At 43.6% G+C, this 23,168-nt stretch overlaps 1 protein-coding gene and 1 non-coding gene across 2 annotated transcripts in view; one reads left to right on the top strand and one right to left on the bottom strand.

The window, feature by feature from the left end:
• Window positions 1-723: 723 nt before the first annotated feature.
• Window positions 724-23,168, bottom strand: part of LOC119188602 (dynein heavy chain 1, axonemal-like) — a 27,491-nt gene continuing 5,046 nt past the window's right edge. Inside the window, 36 exon segments of the mRNA XM_037436326.1 lie at window positions 724-1,169; window positions 1,418-1,582; window positions 1,806-1,930; window positions 2,148-2,289; window positions 2,572-2,705; window positions 2,993-3,125; window positions 3,496-3,595; window positions 3,911-4,068; window positions 4,325-4,402; window positions 4,404-4,516; window positions 4,753-4,948; window positions 5,204-5,429; window positions 5,614-5,780; window positions 5,922-6,065; window positions 6,417-6,546; window positions 8,302-8,369; window positions 9,009-9,085; window positions 9,504-9,607; window positions 10,098-10,375; window positions 14,040-14,228; window positions 14,498-14,652; window positions 15,052-15,157; window positions 15,266-15,370; window positions 15,542-15,745; window positions 15,933-16,094; window positions 16,504-16,725; window positions 16,974-17,143; window positions 17,274-17,436; window positions 17,658-17,796; window positions 18,043-18,353; window positions 18,644-18,804; window positions 20,628-20,790; window positions 21,235-21,440; window positions 21,721-21,839; window positions 22,188-22,350; window positions 22,922-23,135. Coding sequence (XP_037292223.1) covers window positions 975-1,169; window positions 1,418-1,582; window positions 1,806-1,930; window positions 2,148-2,289; window positions 2,572-2,705; window positions 2,993-3,125; window positions 3,496-3,595; window positions 3,911-4,068; window positions 4,325-4,402; window positions 4,404-4,516; window positions 4,753-4,948; window positions 5,204-5,429; window positions 5,614-5,780; window positions 5,922-6,065; window positions 6,417-6,546; window positions 8,302-8,369; window positions 9,009-9,085; window positions 9,504-9,607; window positions 10,098-10,375; window positions 14,040-14,228; window positions 14,498-14,652; window positions 15,052-15,157; window positions 15,266-15,370; window positions 15,542-15,745; window positions 15,933-16,094; window positions 16,504-16,725; window positions 16,974-17,143; window positions 17,274-17,436; window positions 17,658-17,796; window positions 18,043-18,353; window positions 18,644-18,804; window positions 20,628-20,790; window positions 21,235-21,440; window positions 21,721-21,839; window positions 22,188-22,350; window positions 22,922-23,135 — 5,685 coding nt within the window. The 3' untranslated portion in view covers window positions 724-974.
• Trnam-cau lies at window positions 9,814-9,885 on the top strand. Its single transcript has one exon. It is a non-coding gene; the product is annotated as a tRNA-Met (tRNA).

Below are 23,168 nucleotides of genomic sequence, written 5' to 3'. Positions count from 1 at the left end.
ATATTGTAGTCTTGGCAGAATCGCTGGAAAACCTTAGCACACTAGCTCGAAGACCTTAATCGAGTCTCCCAACAGGTGGGTCTTAAAATGAACATGGAAAAAACGAAGATCATGTCGAATGTCCATGTTGTGCCCACCCCCATCGGAGTTGGGGGCTCGACTCTCGAAGTTGTAGACGAATATGTCTATTTAGGACAAGTGGTCCGGCTAGGCAGGTCCGACTTCGAGAGAGAGGTCAATCGTCGAATCCAAGTTGGGCAGCGTTCGGGAAACTTCGCAACGTCTTCTCGTCCAAAATACCTCAGTGCCTTAAATCAAAATTCTTCGATAGTTGTGTGTTACCAGTGATAACATACGGCACCGAGACGTGGCCTCTCACTGTGGGCTTCATTAGGAGGCTCAAGGTCACTCAACGAGCTATGGAGAGGGCTATGCTCGGTATTTCCCTACGAGATCGAATCAGAAATGAGGAGATCCGTAGGAGAACAAAGGTTACCGACATAGCCCATAGGATTAGCAAGTTGAAGTGGCAGTGGGCCGGGCATATAACTCGAAGAACCGATCGCCGTTGGGGTCGAAAGGTTCTAGAGTGGAGGCAAGTGAAATGTCGGACGCCCGCCTACAAGGTGGACGGACGACCTGGCTAAGGTCGCAGGAAGTCGCTGGATGCAGGCCGCTTCCAACAGGTCGACGTAGAGATCCTTGGGGGAGGCCTATGTTCAGCAGTGGACTTCCTGTGGCTGAGATGATGAATCAGGTGCAGGAAAAGCTTTATTCGGCCATTGTCCCGCGATAAGAGTAAGAGTGATGTATCAATAGAACAAGGCAAGCATGCTTGATCAGCACAACTTGAGTACTTACCTAATACAAAAATCTTAAAACAAGTAATTGGATGGAATCTGTTGGTTTACAAAAAACATTTACAAACGCCTAACTGATTCCAAAGTGATAATGATGTAACATTGATCTCTGAGTCACGCCAGTATGCGCAATGTGTAGTAATAAGTCGTGTGTACCTGCTTGTAGGCGCCGGACTCGTCGAAGACTGCGCGCTCGCTGAGCACGGCGGGCGCGTAGTAGTCGCCGAGCAGGCACAGCAGGCAGCGCCGGTCCCAGTCGTCCGTCACGCGCCCGCCGTAGTTGATGTGCCCCGCCGTGTACGTCAGCATCTGCACCCGATACTCCTCGCTCACATTCCCTATCCCACCTTCTTTCTCACTTGAACCTACCCCCCTCGTTTACTTTCCAGTGTAACTACCGACTGAATCTGGTTTATTAGTTTTCACTATTTTGTTCAAGATTCTGGTTCAAGATGTATATTAATTGTTTGCAATTTAACGTAGCGGGAATACTGCAAAAACTAAAGAAGTTAAAAACCGCGCGATGTAGGGTTTCTGTCGTACTGTTGATGCCTCACCCTGAGCGGCACCTCGGTGTACTCATTGAGAAACATGTGGAGCTGCGAGATGCAGATGCGCAGATCGCCGTCGGTGAACTCGTAAGGGATGTTGAACCCCAGCGGTCCAAACTTTCGGCGCTCCAGCACCACGCCGTGGAACAGGCACAGCGAGAACAACAACCACTGCATCACGAAACATCATCAATAGGACCAAAGGACCATCGTGATAATATTGTAGTGTAGCTCGGTGTACAACAAGTAATGGATAGAGGAACCTAGAGTAATATTTAACATATATAAACTTGTCGATGAAATTCATACCAATCAGTATCGATATAATCTATTTCGACAAACAAATTATATCGATTACTGCCATAAAAGCCAAACATTAAAAATGAGTTTTTACCTTGAAATTGGGCACCTTCGCGTCAGTGGAGTTGAAGTAATCGACGAAGTCCGGCACTTGGTTCATGTACGCCTTCAGCAAGTTGGCTTTGATGCCACGCGGCGGCTCCACCGTCATCTTATATCCTGCACCATACGAGTTGCGAATCAAGTAACCCTTGATATTAAAATTCTTCTTCATCTATGATTACTTTGATTATGGGATAATCAACTGAGTAACAAAACAGGAAGCAGTCTTTTATGAACTTCGACAACAATCTAAAAAGTACCACTTGCCCTGTTATTTCTTAATGGTAGATTTGTTTGTTCATTGTTCTAAGCTACCGGTGCGGGATAAAGGTACCGTTCTGCAGCAGCGCGACGGGGAAGTGTGGCGAGGGTATGGAGGTGAGCCATAGACGGAAGTCCTTGTGCACGTGCTCCGGCGAGATGTGCTCCACGTTCAGCTCCAGCACCGGCATCCACGACGGAGACAGGTGGCAGTTCTGACGCAAACACGAATCTTATAACACGTAAGAGATGGATTATATCTGACTAAACATTCCTGGTTTCTTTAAAACGATTTTCCCAGAACTAGAAAGAAACAAGTTAAAATCAGAAGTTGGGTTAGATTTTGTTTAATGATGGCCTGATTAATAAAGAAAACTTAATTCAACTCCTTTCTCAAATATGCTTGGAAAAGTGTTTTACATAGAGCACACAGGCACACATCAAAATAGGATAATCGAAGTTTATAAATGTACAAAACACCAACAAAACGTTAGTACCTGGAAGAAGACCCAGTTGCCGAAGTCGCAGCCGACCTTCATCATGGCCTCGGCGAGCGGCCCCTGTCCCTGCCCCAACGATATGCTCTCAAAACGCTTGTTCATCTTCATCTTCTCCGCGAATTTCATCAGGTCTATACGCATGATTGAAATAAATTTACTCATTTTATAAAATGTCAGTTACACAAATGGAAAAGTCAAAGAAAACCATCTAGATAGATTATTAGTAAGCCCCAATTTATTATACAAGACTAAAAATACCAATAATGATATATCGTGACAGATATGACTTTCAAACCCATAGAAAGAACATTGGAGTAGTTGATTGGAGGATGCGTTGCACATCCTTGAGCATAGACACGGAAGTAATCGAGAGGAAACAATCCCCAAGTCTAGTAGGTCGCAGGGCAGCGAGTGTTACCTGCGGCGGGGTCGGTGCCGGCGGAGAGCACGAAGATGATCGGCGCGAGAGGGTCCGACTCCGCGTACAGCGCCGCCAGGTCCGCCGGCTGCGGCTCCACGAACCGCCCGCCCAGACCCCACACCACGTAGTCCTGCACAACAACACTCATAAAGTAACCTAGTAGTACGAACAATTACTTATTACTATTAACAATTACTTATATAACTACGGTTATTTATAATTGGAAGATACATTAAACAGCAGAGCACAATATTATAATAAAAAAACTACACTAATGGCCATGCGAAGCCGTAAATAAATTAAATTTTGAAGCAAAGTTCGTCGGTAACACTACGTAATTGACAAACTTTACTTCAAAATAATTTATAATTCGTACTCATAACTAGGTGTTCAATTCTATTATAACGCTTTTACATAACAGACACTAGATGAAGGCACAGTAATACCTCCCATCACGCCGAGGCATACATAAATAAAATGGCAATTGAAAATAAACTCACTTGCAGTCCCGGCACCAGTTTATCAGGGCGCATACACTTCAACACCAACAGCTTCTGGAACACGTCCAGCTGGGTGTCCAGAGGCTTCGGGTACGGCATCCTGCAACCACTTACTCGCTGCAGTATTACACACAGACATATGAAAACATGAAAGATATTAAGCAAATTATCCCATTAGTGGTAAAGACGATAGACAAACAAATGCTGCTTAAATGTTTACGATGAAACATAATGTATCTGTATACAACAGGCATCAGCCACAATGAGTGGCAATAAACTATCAAGATGATACCCGATCAAAGGCGACGTTTACTTCAGAATGTATGCCGTACGTATGTACTTATCATCTTCAGGTTTTAGTTGTTTCTATTACTTGTACTACTGCTGTATTACTACTATGTAGTGCTAGTAGTACTTGTGCGGGTTCCACGCCTCATAGAATGTCTTGAAGAACTTGATCTGCTGCAAGAAGTCGACGGTAACAAATTGTTTCATGGTGGGCAGCGTGGCGAGCTGCTGCATGTCCAGCCACATGCGCTCCGATACCCACTTCGGGTCCGGGTTCTCTAGCTCCTATTGACATAACACAAACAAGTAGGAAAGACAAATAAACATTTTGATCAACTTATTTTATAAGAGCAAAGATGTAGTCCATCTACAACCTCGTGATAATGCCGAGTTTCATGACCTCGTAGATCTAGTTTCAAACGATGATCACCCGAGTGCTACTAGTGCGATGATATCCTATCGCCCTGCTACCTTAGAACGCACTGATACCTTCATGGGCACAGGTCCTAAACTAACTAGCATAAGGTTGACAGAGTATGACCTCCTCGATCTTGGCGCCGTTGAGCAGGAAGTTGAACTCGTGCGCGCGGATGGCGCCGCGGTCGAGCAGCACGCGCGCACACGAGGAACGCGAACAGCAGCTTGTGGCGCTCGAACAGGCTCCGGCACACGTTCACGTACACCAGGAACGTCACGTGCGCGATTATCGTCTCCACGCGCTCCAGTATGTCCTCTGCACGCGACACATACACTTACAGTACGACAATATTTTCATACGAAATCAATAAAAACCTGTAACTTATTGCCTAACGCATGCTGTAGAGACAATCAAACTTCACTTAAAAAGTGCTCGCAAAAATCAGCATCATATTCACAAGTCTGGGGTTGGATCATGTTGATAATTTAATATTTTCAATTGATTTACTAATTCGACATTTTTTATTATAAACAATTTGAAGTGATGCTCACCGTTGGGTTCAGTCTCCGCCATGCTCCTGATAAACAGCTTGACAAACCACTCGAGCGAGTACTGGTACATGGGGTCAACCCCAGCCATGCCCGACAAGCAGAAGAACAGGATCTGTCCGCGGTTGGCGACCGGCACGTACCCGCTGCGCGCCTCCTCGATCTCCAGCGTCGTGCGCTCCATATCCTCCACTTTTATCTGACAATCATCAAACACATTGCTACCACGACCTTATTAATATTTAAACAATTGCACTACAGGTTCCAAAATATAAAGTACAACCCATAATGGTCAATATTGTTGGCGATTATACAATGATTCGTAAGTCTATGTCATGTTCCCGTTAGGTAAAAACTATATAATTCGTAGAATAAAGCGTAACATATTACTAGTGGATAAGCAGTAATAAGAAGCAACGACAATAAAAAGTGTTGTAATGCAATTATTGCATACAAGTATCTCAGCACTCTTGATCTTGATGGCCTCCAGCGTGAGTATGAGCGGCAGGTCGTCGACGGGCGAGCCCTCGGAGTGCGAGAGGCCGTGCAGGATGGCGGCCTGCATGTCGGCGAGCTGCGCCGCCATCTGCGCGCGCGACACGATGAGCGCGCCGCGCAGCTCCTCCAGGTCGGGCCGCTCCTGCGCCACCACGATCGACAGCAGCTGCTCCGCCAGGCCACTGCACCACGTTACACACTCACATTACTCACATCTACTCTCAAACTACACGTGACCTGCGGGTACTCATAAGCTAAAATATATCACAAAGGTAACCAAGGTTCTGTTAGCAAACAATGTCAGTTACCCTTAAGTGAACTATTATAATTTGCATAGGATACAAAATAGACAGTTATAAAGTATACCTGGGTACCAGGGCGAAATTGACGATCTGCACCTTGACGGAGGTCTCTGGCGTGTACTTGGGGTTGGGCAGCTTGGTGGTCATGTAGAGTCGGAAGCCCGGCATGTACGGAATCAAAGAATCGCCCAGCTTCAGAACGAGCTGCCCAGCTTGGCGAAAGTATTGACGCTGCATACACTCCAAGTAATTAAAGTACAACAAAACCTTGATATAATAATATGTTGATCTTAAAAGTAGTTGTAACAGTAGGAATATGACAAACATCGACTGTTGAAAACTTTAATGAACCAATGCGGACAGCTAGCTGACCTTGAGCACGGGATCTAGCGCGGGGTCCAACTCCTGGCCCACGTTCTCGAGCAAGATGGGTTTGCCGAATCGCAACGCAGACTCGAAGTTGCGCAGTAGGTCGCGGTCGTTCGGCTTGCACACCACCAAACCCTCAATCTTGCCCTACAGAATAATTTATAATCTGCTCAGTAAAGAACGCTGTCCATCCCGTATACCGCGGTCGACCATCGCACAAACAGTATACCTAATACAGTCCGGTATCAATCTGCTGTGCGTCACAAAACATACTCTCTGCTTGGTCTCTAATTTCGAGTCCAACTGTACCGTAATAACCATCGAGTAAGTGCATTATCTTGCGTCGATTAAAGAAATGACATGAAATTTGATGCAATAGCGATTTTATCAGATTATTACGTGCGCGAAAAGTCAAAGGTATCCAAAAATTTGGTACCGAATTCCACGATTTATCAACTTTTTGAGGTGAGTCTCATGTGCTGAGTCTAACGTGCGTACCATAGCTCGTATCCACTTGTTGGCCTGCGTCTGAGGGTCGATGATGAGCGGCCAGCGGCGCGAGTTGATCATCAGCACGGCAGACTCCACCGACAGCGGGTCGCGCGGCAGCCCGTACATCTGCCACGTCCTGCGCGCAACAGTATACTACCAAATAACAACTAACAACTAGCAACCGCTTCTCAGCTGGCACTTTGTTGATACAGAGTCACAAATAACCTAATTCATGAATATATTTTGATACATTTTGTACAATATTCATAAATACATATATTTTGAATAGGGATCATAAGATGGTAACTAAAATACAATGATGCTATTTCGATCATAAATGATGTGATTAGAGATGTACACCTAAACAATAACTTGTCTGTACAAGTATTTTTTTTTTACTGGAGTTTTGAAAAGGTACTTAGTCGTTCTGTAAATATTTACAACACTAGCTTTTTTCGCGGCTTCGCCCGCGTGAACGAGTTTTTCTGAATAAAAGTCCCGCTATATATTTTCTCGGGATAGTACCTTATAACCTTCCCAGGATCTTTAACTAACTTCATACCAAATTTCAATAAAATCTGTTCATAAGATCTCGAGAAAAGTGATACAGAGAGACAGCAAAAGGCACTTCGTTTAATAATATGTATAGATTTTAATACCTGATATAGGTCATACCGCGTCCACCTGTATCACATATTAATAGTATGCATAGCAACCTGACAAAATAACACTAAAATTGTTTCGGTTTTGTACTTTGCGACATCACCTAAGTCACATTGTACTGCGTAAAATAAGGGCGGGTAGAAAAAATGGACATAAGTTATATAATAATAAATTATTACAAGTTTAATATAAAGTTATCGATCGTGTCGAGTGTGTCATAAAGATGTTATTTATAGCTACCATTGCAATAAATACAGTAATAATATCTACATATTTATCAAGGGAATCATAAATCTTGTAACAATTGAGCGATAACACCGCGCCAATGCGTTAGATTACATTTGTGAGGTAACCGACTGAACACTACAGAGAAACATACATTTTGAAAAGAATTAATTATTTCTAAGAACATTGAAATATCCCTGGTAATAATATATATTATATCACTTAACTCTATCAAGTGGTTGCAGGCAACCCTTCGAGGGCTATTTTATTGGGCATGTAATAAGGTACAGTTTTGTGAATCAATTTTAGACAGCCGTACAATACATGGATATATAGATACCGGTGCAATTTAAACTAATAATAATAATATCAGCCCTGTATTATATACTTGCCCACTGCTGAGCACGGGCCTCCTCTACTACTGAGAGGGATTAGGCCTTAGTCCACCACGCTGGCCTAGTGCGGATTGGTAGACTTCACACACCTTCGAAATTCCTATAGAGAACTTCTCAGATGTGCAGGTTTCCTCACGATGTTTTCCTTCACCGTAAAAGCGAACGATAAATTCACAAAGAATACACACATGATTTTAGAAAGTCAGAGGTGTGTGCCCTTGGGATTTGAACCTGCGAACATTCGTCTTGGCAGTCTGTTCCACACCCAACTAGGCTATCGCCGCTTTTCTAAAACTTAAAGTAATGCACTTTTAAAATTACCAAAATAAAGATTCTTTGACTGCCTTCGCGGATTAGTTGTATTGCGTGCGCGATGCGACAGCGCTCTGTGATCCCGGGTTCAAATCCCGAATAAAGTAATATTATGTCTTGCTGCTCAGTATCCATAGTTTGTAATTTGTGACCGATATAGGGTCGGCCATTACATTAGGGGATTTAACGCACATGTCTGTCATGTCTGCCTACTACTACAGAAATAAAGGCGTGATGTTTTTGTTTTAATAATCAAAATGTAAACCAGTCCAGTAGTGCTGATGTTAGTAACTGACCTGATCTGTACAGCGTCGCCGAGGATGGAGAGCGGCGTGGCGCCCGGCGTGTGCGGCACCGCCACCTCCTGCCCACACACAATACACATTACAGCTCTATCGGAGGAAGCCTTATCCACACGCGAGGCCATTACAATACCGACCAGAAATCTGAACACAATGACTAGCATATTAAAATCAGCGTAATTATTGTTCATTATACCACTTAACAGTGTAGTGGAGTGTCACGCAATGCTTTATGACTCCAAATTATGATGGAGTTGGTACTGTTCACGGTCGGATCGCTTACCATCAGGCGAGTGGCTCGTCTCGTCATTCAATTTTAATAAAAAAATGTATAGTACGTCTTAGTGTCCGCACATGACGCGCCAACTACTTACATCACGAGTCACAACATGCTTTATGCTGAGATGGTTAGTCTCCACGGCGTGGACGTGCAACATTCTTAGCGTATGTATGTAACACGCGGTTATAATATTTAATATTTGATATTGCAGTACTATGAAGATTAACATTTCTTTTCATCTATCACATGGATGACAGTACTTCTTGATAAGCAATCATATTAATTTGATATCGCGTAAGTGACGTAAACTTAATAATAACGATTGATACAATATTAGACTATTAATTGATAATGACAGATATTTACTTTTTACTGTTATATGATATATGTTAGAAATACTATAATGAAAATAGTGTCGGACCTGCATGTGTTGGATCCACTCGGCGAGGAGCTCGCGTCGGTACTCGTCGGTGAAGGGCGTGATGTACCCCACCGCGCCTGACAACCGAGTGGTGCCACCGTCAGCGGTCAGTTCTTACAGTACTCAAATGTTTACGGAAATATATAGGCGCAAATTGTAAGATAGATATTAACTGTGCATTTTCGTATCGAAATATAGCAGTATTGAAATTTGGAATTCAAACCCATAGCTTCACACCCCAAGTGAGATACTACCAAGCCACAGAGAAGCAACAGTATATATAAAATTACGCAACAACGAAACTGGGCAGCAGTAGAGTAGATCGCAATGGACGGACACAGTATAATATTTTCATTGGGCCCTCCAGAAGCACAGCGTCTTTACAAGCCGATCTCCCGGTAGTTTGACCTTACATACATCGGGGTTACTACAGCGGTAGCTGCGTCCCTAGTGGACAACAAACGAGCAGTCGTAGTGTGTGTGGTGTGTACTGACAGGCGCTGAGCAGGATGTCGCCGATGAGGTTGACGCTGGCCACGTCCAGTTCCTTGATGGTCTTGATCCAGCGCACGCGCTCACTCGACAGGCCGTTCAACAACCTGCACGCAAACAAAATGTTTTACTATCAGTCTGTCATCGACGGAGACAATGAGTAGAAATATATTCGAATCGATTACCTTCTCCGTGTTATTGTCAATTAGAAAAAAAATACTAAAACTCTTATTGATGTTTTACATCTACTATGTTTTAAGTTCTAATAATAACTTCTGAGATTCCACCCAATACATTTGTAAAAGTATGCCGTAGCAGAGTGGCGCAGTGGAAGCGTGCTGGGCCCATAACCCAGAGGTCCGTGGATCGAAACCACGCTCTGCTAAAATGTACTTTTTGTTTTTTGAATACATTAAATGGATCATAGGGCATAGACGATGTAATCTATAATTATCTTTATTTATGCTACTGAAATTAATTTTATAAAGACGACTACAAAAAAAAATTAAAACCTTTTTTCATATACTGTACAAACAGCTTATGCAATATTGAGTACCTACACGGTTTATGAAAGTGTAAATGTTTGAAATGCGTGACCTGTTGGCGCGGTCCATCCGCGCGAGGCACAGGTTGATGTCGTCCTCCATCTTGCGCTTCTCGTCCTCCTTCTCCTGCAGGTAGGCGTTGAGCTTGGCGATGCCCTCGAGCAGCGCCTGCATCTTGTCCTGCGCGGCGGCGAGCACGGCCTGCACGGCGCGCAGGTCGCGCGTGGCCTGCTCCAGCGCCGCCTTCTTCGGCGCCACCGCCTTGTTCACGTGGTAGAACTTATACATCGCGTGCACCCACATGCACAGCGACATGCACGCCTTCGACACCTGCGACACACACTCGTATCCACAAACAACACAGTGGGCCCATACGCATAGTGTTAGCAATGTCATCGTTTTTTTTTGTGTTTGTTCAGCTTTTGTTTGTCTGACAGCATACTAAAGTAAAGTCGTTTCTCAATATTAATCAATCACAACACCTTGTTTTATCCTATGCCTACGCATTGCGAGGGTATTCATGCGGAAAGCTTCCAGAAACAGATTTTTTATCTATCATGTTTTTGTAACACTAAAATAAAACAATTGCTGTGTAATTACAAATCCTTAACTTAGTTTGACTGAATCTCAAAACAATAACAAGCACAGAAGGAGTCTAAACCATCCTAATATACTTATCCTATTTTTTTCAAATAGGCCAAAAACGTTAAAAAGAAAAGTACAAGTATTATGATGCTAAGATCGGCTTATGTAAACTTTACAAACATAAAATCGGCCACCTTGGTTTCCTTTACAATGCCGAATTAAAAAGCAAATTTATGTCAAATATGACAACTTGCTAACGCGCCCACACAATTTAATTACGTTATACTTCAGTTCGTGCTTGTCAAAATTATCTGTCTTTTTTGTAATTTTAATTGTTGTTAATTTAATAATTACGCAGTGCTGCTGTGAATTAATTAAACTCCAGCGGTCAAACAATGTCCTGGGTTATTGTAGAATTTAAATCTCATTCTTACCCTAAAAATCTAACTGAAACCATCAGCTTCCATCGGTGAGTAAACAACAAACTTATTATATTTGCTAAAAACCTGTACTTAAGTGCAAAATGTGTAAGTAATTATACTTTATTATGCTGTAGTCATATTATAATCAGCTGTAGGCCATTCGATTCAGTTATTATTAATAAAATATTATGAACAAGGTGCAAAAAAAAAGAGGAAAAAGTGCGCGAAACTGAACCTGCTGGCCAGCGGACCATTACGTTGGCGATACACTTTTGCTTGCATTTTGCTTAGGATCGGACCAGCCTAGCGCAACAAGGAACAAAAAATCTTTTGTATGGAATTGACATGGCATTTAATGGCGGATACTACTATCTCTCTCTCAGTACAGTTTCTCTTTCTATTCCTCACCGCCATTATTATTGTTTGTTTACTTCCTGACGTTTTGGAATACATTTGTGTTTTATTGATTTATTTTTGTATTATTTGTTATTCAAACAAGTAAAAATATACCAAAAAGTGTTTTTGTTGGTGTAAGTGAATACGTTTTAAAGACATGCCACCAAAAAAACGTTTCATTACGTGTGAAATTTGTAGAGATCAAGCCAGTTGAATAAATCACAAAAGCAGAATGTTTATGGCGAAATTTCCATTGGATGAGGTCAGGTAAGCATTAATTAGATGTTTTTAGTCATCGCGCAAATAAAGTAGCTTAGAAATAATAAAAATTCTCATTTTCTAATTACCATTATGTTACTAGTGATGTTGTTATTATTATCGATATCGATACCTGTTTAAATTTATTAATCAATTTGCCCTCCGTGGTTTCACCCATTTAGGTCCAGATTCTGTGGGAATATAGTGATAAAAAGTAGTAATTCTAACTATCTACATACCAAGTTTAATCGCAATCATTTTAGATTTTTTGCGGGTACGAATAATAAACATACAATTGCATGCACACGCTTCATAATATTAGTAAGATGATGACTGATCATCAGGACAAAAAATACTAAAGTCGTGTATGTGTGTGTGTGTGTGTGTGTGTGTACTTAAAAATGCGTTGAGCAATCAATGTGCCTGGGCACTGTTTATGATTTTATGCTTAAATATAATTTAATAAGCAATTTATTTACAATTAAAAAATATTTCCAGATGCCGAAAGTGAGTTTAGGTTGTGGGAAAAGAAGATTTGATATATGTTCCCATAGAAAAGCTGCATACTTTGAAATATGTGTGTGGTTCTCACTTTAATAACAAAGATTTTAATACAAAGAACAATCGCCTTAGAAATTCAGCCATACCATAGAAAAATTTGAAAGCTGATCCACTTCCTGATGAAATGTTTGAATTTCCGTGCCATGTTTTTATAAACAATTATTGCACAAATGATAATATCTTTCAAGAGAAGTGCGACAAAGAAGTGTCACCATCCTTTGACTTTATAATTAAATATTCTCATTGTACCTTGACCTATCATAAGTGCAACTATATTCGCCTACATGGTGAATGAAGGATTTTATTTTAAAATACAATTATTATTCAACATGTGAAAGCTTTTCATTTTATTTCGAGTCCTCATTTTAGTCCAGCCTTGTAATTATAGTGCTAAAATGTTCACTGTATATTGTGACTATGATTGATAATGTGGACTCGAAAATACATTATATGAATTTTATCAAAGTAGCATTAGCGTCGATTCCCACCCAGTAGAATTTATCGATATCGATAAAAAGTGCTCACTACTATGTATTTTGTTCAGTTGGTAGTTTTGTTATTTGACGTTCCTGACGTATTCTTCCGTGATATTGGTATTGATACGCCATGTAAATTCGATTTTATTACTTTGTATTAAAGTCCTGTCTCTTAAAACGTAGTGATTATATTCTCTTTGGATCGGACGGACGTTCACAATCGTTGCAATTCGCTAGCTATATTTTTATGTTCTTGCTCTTTTGCTTATTTTGTTAAGTAATTTGATTAAAATTGTTGTCTTTGTTAGAAGTACTTACTAAATACTATTTTTGTTTTGAGTTAATTGTCAAACAAATAAATGTTAAAAACGCTAAATATATATTTTTCATTTTTACCAATTTGCGTAGTCATGTTCAATAGTGTTGTACTATATATTTTATCGATAGTATAAATGTTAGTATATTTTAGTTTACTATTTTGCGTAAATTGGCTTTTACTTTCAATAAACGGTGGTTGAACAGGTCTGGATCCGCAATGAGAACAACACGCTTTCACGAACTTAGAATTTTTATTAATTTACTCAGTACGTAGGCGAGGTATATATCGTATAATAATTCGAAAAGGTCTTATAGGTTCCTCGTAGCGTAAACCATATCGCGATACAATTTTTTCCTAGCGACATCTATTGGCGTGTTACTAAAACTATAATTAAAATAGTATACAATAACCTGCGGCAAGTGATTGTCTGAACAGTGGTGTAGTGGTTAAAGGCACTCGGTCACCGTGCGCGAGCGCCGGGGTCGAGGATGCTATCTGATTTTGATAGTAGTTGTCATACAATGTGTTTCATTGTAGATTCCCCACAAATACCATAGGGCAAATATGGATCGGTGCTACTGCTCGTTCCAAATGGCAATGGAAAAAATAGCCCCGTATTTGCTTTAGATATTTCAACAATAGCTGTTTTATTAACAATGACACGGTGTTCCATTTTAACCGATTAAAAAAAGAGGTTATCAGTTCGATGTTCTTTTTATTTTTTGTTTGTTACCACAGAACTCATCATTTATGAACCGATTCGGAAAAATATATTTTTGTTTCTAAGAATATGCTTCCAGATTGATCTACTAGAAATATTTTTAAAATCGGTTTAGCAGTTTCGTTTTTAAACTTCAATAACTGAAATATGTATGTCGTTCAAGTAAACGAAATTGCGAATTTTGTTCTCCCGGCAATTTTTTCACTGGTGTTTTGAACTTAGGTTTTGTTGAATCATTTCTTACAACTAATCTTACCTTAGCAATCTTGGTGGGCTCGTAATCGGGGTTCTGCACAAACTTCTTGAGTTTTTTGATCATGTCCTCGGTGATGGACTCTTTGTCGTATTTCATGAGCGAGTCGAGGAAGGCGGTGGGGTCGGCGAGCATCTGTGAGCCCGGCTTCCAGTAGTTCAACACCTTCTCACCGAACGACGCGCCCGGTTCCTGCGCACAACGAGTGTGGATGGAATCGTTAGAAGATTATCTGAATGTATGTATAAGCAATGACGTATGTCATTACGGAGAAGGGAGCATGGTGGATTGCAGTGACGATCACTCGTTTAATTTAAGCCCATGCTGCAAAAATGTTTCGAAGATTTTTGAGCTTTCATCTGCTTGCTATCCACTCTAAATTGAAATCCAAGAGTATACTCTAGGAGTATTACTGTGTGAGTCATGGTGTGCATAAGAGGTGGAGCCGGTTGTGCGCGTACCTTGATAGGTTTGATGTCGAAGACGACGCAGAGCGACTCGATGACGAGCACGACGCCGCCGGGCGGCTTCTTCATCGCCTTGACCTCGACGATGTCGTTCCGGTTGAGCTCCTGCAGCGCCTGCTCCGCCGCGCGCAGCGCCGGCAGCGCCTCGTCTGCGCACACACACACACCGCACTACCTCACCCAGCTCTCTTACCTTTTAAGTGGCGGTTAAAATATTAAGTACCTACTGAAAAAAAAGTGTCATTGAATCCCTCATAGATGAATTTCGGCCACGACTGCTAATCTAAACAGGAGGCAGCCACACATAACAGGAGATAGTGCACAAGTATGTTCGCAATGCACAGATGTGCTCTCTATTCCTTCACTCGCAGCTTCAGCTCGGTGAGACAGCAATCCGACATAAACGGAGGGAGATCAAGCCAGTTTTGTGGCTGATTGTACGAGGAGTAAAGCTTAAATAAATTTCGAAATAAGTGGACCAGAACCGTAAAAAAACATTTAAACATTCCTGAAAATTCTACTAATAGTTTGTACCGCAGTAAAACTACCTAAATCCCTCTGCGCGTCCTCCGCCATGGCAGTGGTCTCTGTGGCCATTTTCTCAGCCACCGCTTGCTCCTTCTCCACTTTTATACGAGCTTCCTCCGCTATCGCCTGCAAAACGTCAGAAAAAATAACAACACAATTATTTTAACAATAGTGAAATCTATCATTGCCACTTGCTCGTTTCCTCTTTCTCAGCTGCAGTAAAGGTATACTGACCGTGTCGATAGCAATCTGTTCGATGACCTTCCTGGTCTCCTCGGCGGCTCGCTCCATCATCGGCTTCAGCTCCGCCAGGTCGATTTGCAGCTGCTTCACCTCCACCTATTAACCACACATAAGGTTGGCCATGGTTTTTGGTCGTACGCTTTTTCTTTACTGTCCTTGTTGTTAGTATTTATGACTGCTAACATTTTGTCATCTCTAACATCATTTACCCGCAATTAGAACCGTCCTTGTTTAACATGGACTCTTTTAAAATTTGTATGAGCCTACCTCAGTCTGGTTGAGCTTGTCGAGTCCGGTCTTGAGTGCGTTGGACTCCGTCTGTATGTCGCGCTGCTTCTTCTTGAACATGTCTGCGTAGGCGGCGAGCATCTCCATGTAGGACATGGGCGTGACGTAGTTGAGGCGGCTGAGCTGCGCCAGGAACCGCGCGCTCGCCTCCACCACGCTCTGGTGCGCGAAGCAGCACACCGACTGCACACACACACGCACACATGCACACATGCACACTACTGCACTTTATATTCACAACGTACAGGGAAAAAAAGGAGCTACTGAGAAGTAATTAATCAATCCAAATCGATATACTCTATTTGATATGACAGAGTCATTATACCGTATTCTAAACTATGTGAATTATAGCAAGTATGACTGTTCATACCACCATCGACTCGTAGACTTCGTCGGTGGTGGTGAGATGCGGCATGTTGTGGAAGAAGTAGTTGGCGACAGACTCGAGCGCCGTCTTGGGCCATTCGCTGAACCAGTCGATGGTGCAGCAGTTCACGAGGGACGGGAACTGGCGCAGCCGGGCGCGGAATATCTGCAACATAAATCCTTTTTACTTAATATAATTTATGTAATTGAAAAGTGAGATTTCATTTCATTTGCCTGATAGAAAATCTTGTAATGATCTAAAAACAGTAACAACAACAAACTTAACTTTGTTTTGTTAAGCAATAAATTGTAATCGAACTAAACGTAACATGAGAATATTAAGTTTTATATTGCCCAGTAATTTTGCAACACGTACAATGTTCTTCAACCATTCTTTATTGGCGGCAAAATAGAAAAAATGATGGTTCCTAGTATTTAGTTTGAGATTGGAGTAAAAATCTACGCCGCTTCCAGCCAAAGTGACAATGCATTATATCTTTTGTGTGTATAATATTATTATGGGTGAAATTTGCCTAGCACCATACATTTAGTAATTCAATAAAATACTGAAATACCTCCCCAATGGGGCTCATGACGATGACGATATGCAGGTTGGTCTTGACGCGACGCTGGTAACAAGCAAACAGGTTGGTCTTGGTGGCCGGCAGGTTCATTTCCATGACCGCGTGTCGCACCGACATGTACACGCGGTCCAGGTCCTCCGCCTCGTAGATGTTGGGCACGTCACCAGAGCTCAGGATGTTGTTCAGGTCCTCCAGGAACGACTCCATCTTTATCTAGTTTCGGAATAACTCTCAATTTTAGAAATACATCTTGTTTTATGATACCTAAATAACCTCCGTAAACAACCTTTATCCAATGAAATTATCTTTATTTAGAGATGGGGGTCTTCTAGGTGTTTGTTAATATCCCTGGTAGTATGACACGTAGTAGCACAATAATTAATTACATTATACTTTTCCATTAGAAGACGGAACAATAAGGCTATAACTGTCCTGATCCCCATAGTGAATTAATGTAATACCTGTGCATCGGAGAACAAGAACACGGTGCCCCTGTTCTCCGCTCCGGCCTTGAGCATGGTCTGCTTGAGGTCTTCGCGCCACTCCGCCTGTCCGTACGACTTGGTGATCTCGATCTGCACACACGTCAGCTCCGCCATGAACGCGGCTAGCCGCGACAGTGACTGACGACCTGCAATCACCGGCATGGTTACAGCAGTACAAATAAACTCAAGTCTAATTGAACATAATGTTTTGTTTATCGACTTCCGAAACGAGTGTGAATGAGTGCAAATGAGTGCGAGTGAGTGCGGTGTCGGTACCGGAGCCGCCCATGCCGAGCAGCAGCGCGTTGGCCATGGGCTGGCGCACGATGCGCGCCACGCGGCAGAGGTGCGCCGCCGCGTCCGGGAACAGCACCAGCTCCAGCGGCGCCGTCGACGACAGGTTGTACTCCGCCAGGTAGTGCTCCAGCATGGCCTGCAGCTGCAACCACAACACGTCTCAACCGAAACCAAAAAAACACCAAATATCCTGCAAAAGCAAAATCCAAATAGAACTTTATAAACCCTAATACACAGTTGGATTATATGGCTGCAATATATACAACTAATTTTCTCTGCATAGTAATCTCCGCTCTATATCAAATGACATAAGGTCGACACATATGTTTTAGGGTGGATTCCATTATCAAGTTAACCCCTTACTTCCGCCCTGTCCACGATCTCGACATATTTCCTGTCCTCGGCGCCGAGATCCATGAAGTCTCCGAACAGCATCAGCCTGCCGCCAATCACGTCCGACGACTTCTTGCCAAACTCCGTGCGAATCTTCTTGTTCAGCAAACTGTAACGGTACAAGTAGTAATATTCAGTACAGCCATCGTTGTAGGAGCTCTATGAAAGATTGAAGCTCAAACAATAAAACACGCCTTTATAGAAATAATTACACATTTGATATTACCCGAAGCCTATATACCTAGATGTCAGTCTCATCTGCGTGACCTTAGAGCTATACGTGGCCATGGGTGAACTGTTAAACTCTCATGAATTTATTTGCACATCCTACAACAAGCAAAATAACGACACTCACTTGACAAACCACTGTCGATCTTCGTTATTGACGAGCCGGTCCTGATAGACGCGCTGGTGCTCGTGGTACCATAGCCGGATGACGTCATCCTCGTCCTTGACGCAGCGCGGGTCCAGCATCAGCATGCCCTGGAACACCTTGCTGAGGTCCCGCAGATTGAAGGTGTAGTGCGACTTGGCCGGCGTGGGCAGCAGCTCCTCTACCAGCGCCATGAAGATCTCGATGGACGCCTTCAGGAACGGCGGCTCTCGGATGGTCACCTTCTCGAAGTTGCGAGTCCACGAACACAGGATTACGTTGAAGATCGCGTACTGTAATCACAAATGAAATAGACATGTTCGATTATTTAAAAATCAACAAAATAAAAGTGTAATGAAATGACCTTATAGGCCGTCGTTTTTTAAACATAGACAGGAAAGCCCTGAGGTTTTAACATCGTGTTTATTAAAGAAACAGAATCACTTATTACTATTAAAAATGAAATTTTCCTGCTCCTTGTCAACTATATATTTTACGGACTTCAATAGTAAGTGGTTGCAGTAAACTAAATACTACACGTGATGGACATCCCAAGGCAGTACTTTCAACAAAAATATGTTACCTTGCTAGCGTACTCCATCTCTGTGAAGGAGATGTAGTGGAAGTGCCTCATGAGTCTCATGGTGACGGGGTTGCGCCCTCCCCCGGGCGGACCCATCGCGCCCACGATGCTCACGTCCACCAGCGTCTTGAAGTCGCCGATGCTCTGCCGATCGTACCAACCTGCAAACAACAAACAGTAGCAGCTAGAAATATCACCTGGAAAGAACAAATCGAACAAAAATGTATGCATGTATTTTTTAATTAAGTACTACTTCTTAGTAATTTGTTGTAACAGTAAAAATGTTGAGAATGTTATTCTTGTTAGTAAGACGTGTGACGGTGATGTGTACCGGAGAAGTCCATGTACTGGCGCAGCAGTTCGATGGGAGGCTGCGCGCCGTACACCTCGAGCGCGGGCATGTTGAGTATGTTATTCTTGTTAGTGAGACGTGTGACGGTGATGTGTACCGGAGAAGTCCATGTACTGGCGCAGCAGTTCGATGGGAGGCTGCGCGCCGTACACCTCGAGCGCGGGCATGTTGAGTATGTTATTCTTGTTAGTGAGACGTGTGACGGTGATGTGTACCGGAGAAGTCCATGTACTGGCGCAGCAGTTCGATGGGAGGCTGCGCGCCGTACACCTCGAGCGCGGGCATGTTGAGTATGTTATTCTTGTTAGTGAGACGTGTGACGGTGATGTGTACCGGAGAAGTCCATGTACTGGCGCAGCAGTTCGATGGGAGGCTGCGCGCCGTACACCTCGAGCGCGGGCATGTTGAGTATGTTATTCTTGTTAGTGAGACGGTGTGACGGTGATGTGTACCGGAGAAGTCCATGTACTGGCGCAGCAGTTCGATGGGAGGCTGCGCGCCGTACACCTCGAGCGCGGGCATGTTGAGTATGTTATTCTTGTTAGTGAGACGTGTGACGGTGATGTGTACCGGAGAAGTCCATGTACTGGCGCAGCAGTTCGATGGGAGGCTGCGCGCCGTACACCTCGAGCGCGGGCATGTTGAGTATGTTATTCTTGTTAGTGAGACGTGTGACGGTGATGTGTACCGGAGAAGTCCATGTACTGGCGCAGCAGTTCGATGGGAGGCTGCGCGCCGTACACCTCGAGCGCGGGCATGTTGAGTATGTTATTCTTGTTAGTGAGACGTGTGACGGTGATGTGTACCGGAGAAGTCCATGTACTGGCGCAGCAGTTCGATGGGAGGCTGCGCGCCGTACACCTCGAGCGCGGGCATGTTGAGTATGTTATTCTTGTTAGTGAGACGTGTGACGGTGATGTGTACCGGAGAAGTCCATGTACTGGCGCAGCAGTTCGATGGGAGGCTGCGCGCCGTACACCTCGAGCGCGGGCATGTTGAGTATGTTATTCTTGTTAGTGAGACGTGTGACGGTGATGTGTACCGGAGAAGTCCATGTACTGGCGCAGCAGTTCGATGGGAGGCTGCGCGCCGTACACCTCGAGCGCGGGCATGTTGAGTATGTTATTCTTGTTAGTGAGACGTGTGACGGTGATGTGTACCGGAGAAGTCCATGTACTGGCGCAGCAGTTCGATGGGAGGCTGCGCGCCGTACACCTCGAGCGCGGGCATGTTGAGTATGTTATTCTTGTTAGTGAGACGTGTGACGGTGATGTGTACCGGAGAAGTCCATGTACTGGCGCAGCAGTTCGATGGGAGGCTGCGCGCCGTACACCTCGAGCGCGGGCATGTTGAGTATGTTATTCTTGTTAGTGAGACGTGTGACGGTGATGTGTACCGGAGAAGTCCATGTACTGGCGCAGCAGTTCGATGGGAGGCTGCGCGCCGTACACCTCGAGCGCGGGCATGTTGAGTATGTTATTCTTGTTAGTGAGACGTGTGACGGTGATGTGTACCGGAGAAGTCCATGTACTGGCGCAGCAGTTCGATGGGAGGCTGCGCGCCGTACACCTCGAGCGCGGGCATGTTGAGTATGTTATTCTTGTTAGTGAGACGTGTGACGGTGATGTGTACCGGAGAAGTCCATGTACTGGCGCAGCAGTTCGATGGGAGGCTGCGCGCCGTACACCTCGAGCGCGGGCATGTTGAGGTCGTCGATGAAGAACACCTGCCGCTTGGTGGGCGGCGGACCGAACACGCCGCGCCGGCGCCGCTCCAGCTTACTGTCGATCACGTCCTGCACACACACACACACACACACACTGTGTTAGACCTCCTGTGCAGTGAAAAAACTGAGTTGTTCTCTTTGGTAAGCCTTCAACTGGTTTGCATATTTACCACACACTGTACTGGATTCGAGGTGACAGTGGCAACTATGATTTCAATTCTGTCCATATCATGGGAAATACAATATTTCTAGCATTGATACTAAACGCAGAATAAGAATGGAATAAAACTACTTGTTTTGTAAAATAATAATGAATTCAGAGATTAAGTGCTCACTCTAGTGCCTTTTCTGGATCACCTGATAATGCTAAAATATTGATAATTACTTAATATCGCAAAGTATCGATTATATTATTGGAAATCATTTTGTTTTCAAGCAATTTACGCTTATGATTACTTAGTGTATCAACATAGTAGTACAGCATTCGATATAAGGTACTTTTCCGATCCTCACCTGTGTCTGATTGGCGGAAGTCCTCGCGGAGAACACGATGAACTCGCAGATGAACTTCTTGTGCAACCCTCGCGACAGCTTGGAGGTGATGGTGACGGTCTTGCCGGTGCCGGTGGGCCCCACACACACCACGTGGTTGTAGTTCGCCACCTTGAACCCGAGCAGCGCCGCGCTACGAACATTGTCCAGCGTCGGCACTTCGATATCTGGTGACGTTACAGTACAAACGTTAATTATTTTACTGAAAAACCTATTTATTATCGATTTTTTTACTTATTTGTCTTTTCAAATAAAACTCATGACTAACTAGATGTGAAATCGATGTGCAAAGTTTTTTATCTTAAAGCAGAGGCGCCGAACAGTTTATATCGTTGCAGTTCCAGTATTACTGCCCAATTGTAATCTGTGAATTGATATTAGATAGACCAAAACCTGGGCTACTAGTTGTGGATGACAATTATAGATTATAGGGTACATTATACTAACCCGCAAACTGCCACTCAGGGTCTACTTCATACGGCTCCAGGTTGGCCATCCAGTTGTACCAGAACGGATTGGCGGGCTCGCCGTCGTCCGTGGGGTCTGTAAACCCACCGTCATGCAACCTGGAACCAGGACAATGCGTACTGAAGGGCTTGATAATTATTAATATTCAGACAAGTAAGTGCATTCAGTGGGTGTGCATTTGTAATGTTAACGGTCGTATGTACAAGCACGTAATAGAACAATATACACCCAATAGAGAATATATTTCTGTTTTACAAAAGTTGGGTGTTTTATAGAAATCTTCTTTAGTAACCAACCAAGGTCCATCAGGATCTCATTTGACGCAACAAGCTGCCGCGGCCATCCGGCATCAGACAGTTGCGGCGACGCTTCATGAGCAGAGATCACTTCAAATATCAATCGTCCTTCAAATTTAAGAGAGATATAATCAGTGGGGTAAAACTAACGTGTAGTCATAGACGCGCCCCTCCTTGGGGAAGGGCGGCTTGAGTCCGTTCTCAGCTGTGATCTCTCGCATGAACTCCGAGAAGATGGCGCGGCCGGTGTGGTCGCAGGTGGCGCCGACCGACCACACCACCGCCCACACCACCCAGCACGGCGCCAGGCGAGCTACCGGCAAATACTTTAGTGTTAGGGATACATCATAAGTCTTCCTAATGAGGTTAGAGTCCCTATATGAGACACAAAATTACACCCAGTTTTGATAAATAAATACACCAACTTGAACCATTGGGCTTAAAAAAAAACAAAAAAATAAATCTAGGTTAAAGTTACGGCAGTTACAGTCCGGGAAATAATTCATACAAAAGAAAAATACATGTAATGCGTACATTGGGGTACCTACATAGTTTGCGTTTCAGACACAAGCATGAAAAATATCTCAGATATGTGAGATAAACTACACTAATAATTTAGATTTTAGTCTGTAACCGGGAAGTATTAGTAAGCATCGAAAATCTAGTTGATAATATTATATTAAATAAGCTAACTGTCCAAAGGTATAGACTACAGACAATTAAACACTTTTAACTCATCTAGTGATACTGTGAGCTAGAATATTGTCCTATGTAACCGATATGAATTTCATTTCAACAATCCAAGAGCTTTCATTTATTCTGTCTAAAGTCAAGTTTTGGCAGGAGTGTATACTATGGACGTACGGAGTGTAATAAATACTGACGCATGAGCGCGAGGAATCCAGCGGCGGGCGGCGGACGGTCGTCCTTGCCGGTGAGCGGACGCAGCCGGAAGTCCAGCAGCTCGAGGAACTTCAGCACCAGCGCCGAGTCGATGGATGCCACGATCTCCGTCAGCCGTCCCCGGAGCGTCGTCAGCGCCGGGTACAGGTACGTGTTGATCAGACCCGGCAGAATCTTGCGGATGTTGTCCGCCATCTGTAGTGTACATTAAGTGGGTGTGAATGTGTG

This window comes from Manduca sexta, chromosome 7 (genome assembly GCF_014839805.1).
Source record: "Manduca sexta isolate Smith_Timp_Sample1 chromosome 7, JHU_Msex_v1.0, whole genome shotgun sequence".
NCBI classification, from domain to species: domain Eukaryota; kingdom Metazoa; phylum Arthropoda; class Insecta; order Lepidoptera; family Sphingidae; genus Manduca; species Manduca sexta.
Note: the sequence above shows the minus strand (reverse complement) of the source record. Positions and strands in the feature narration are given on the sequence as shown.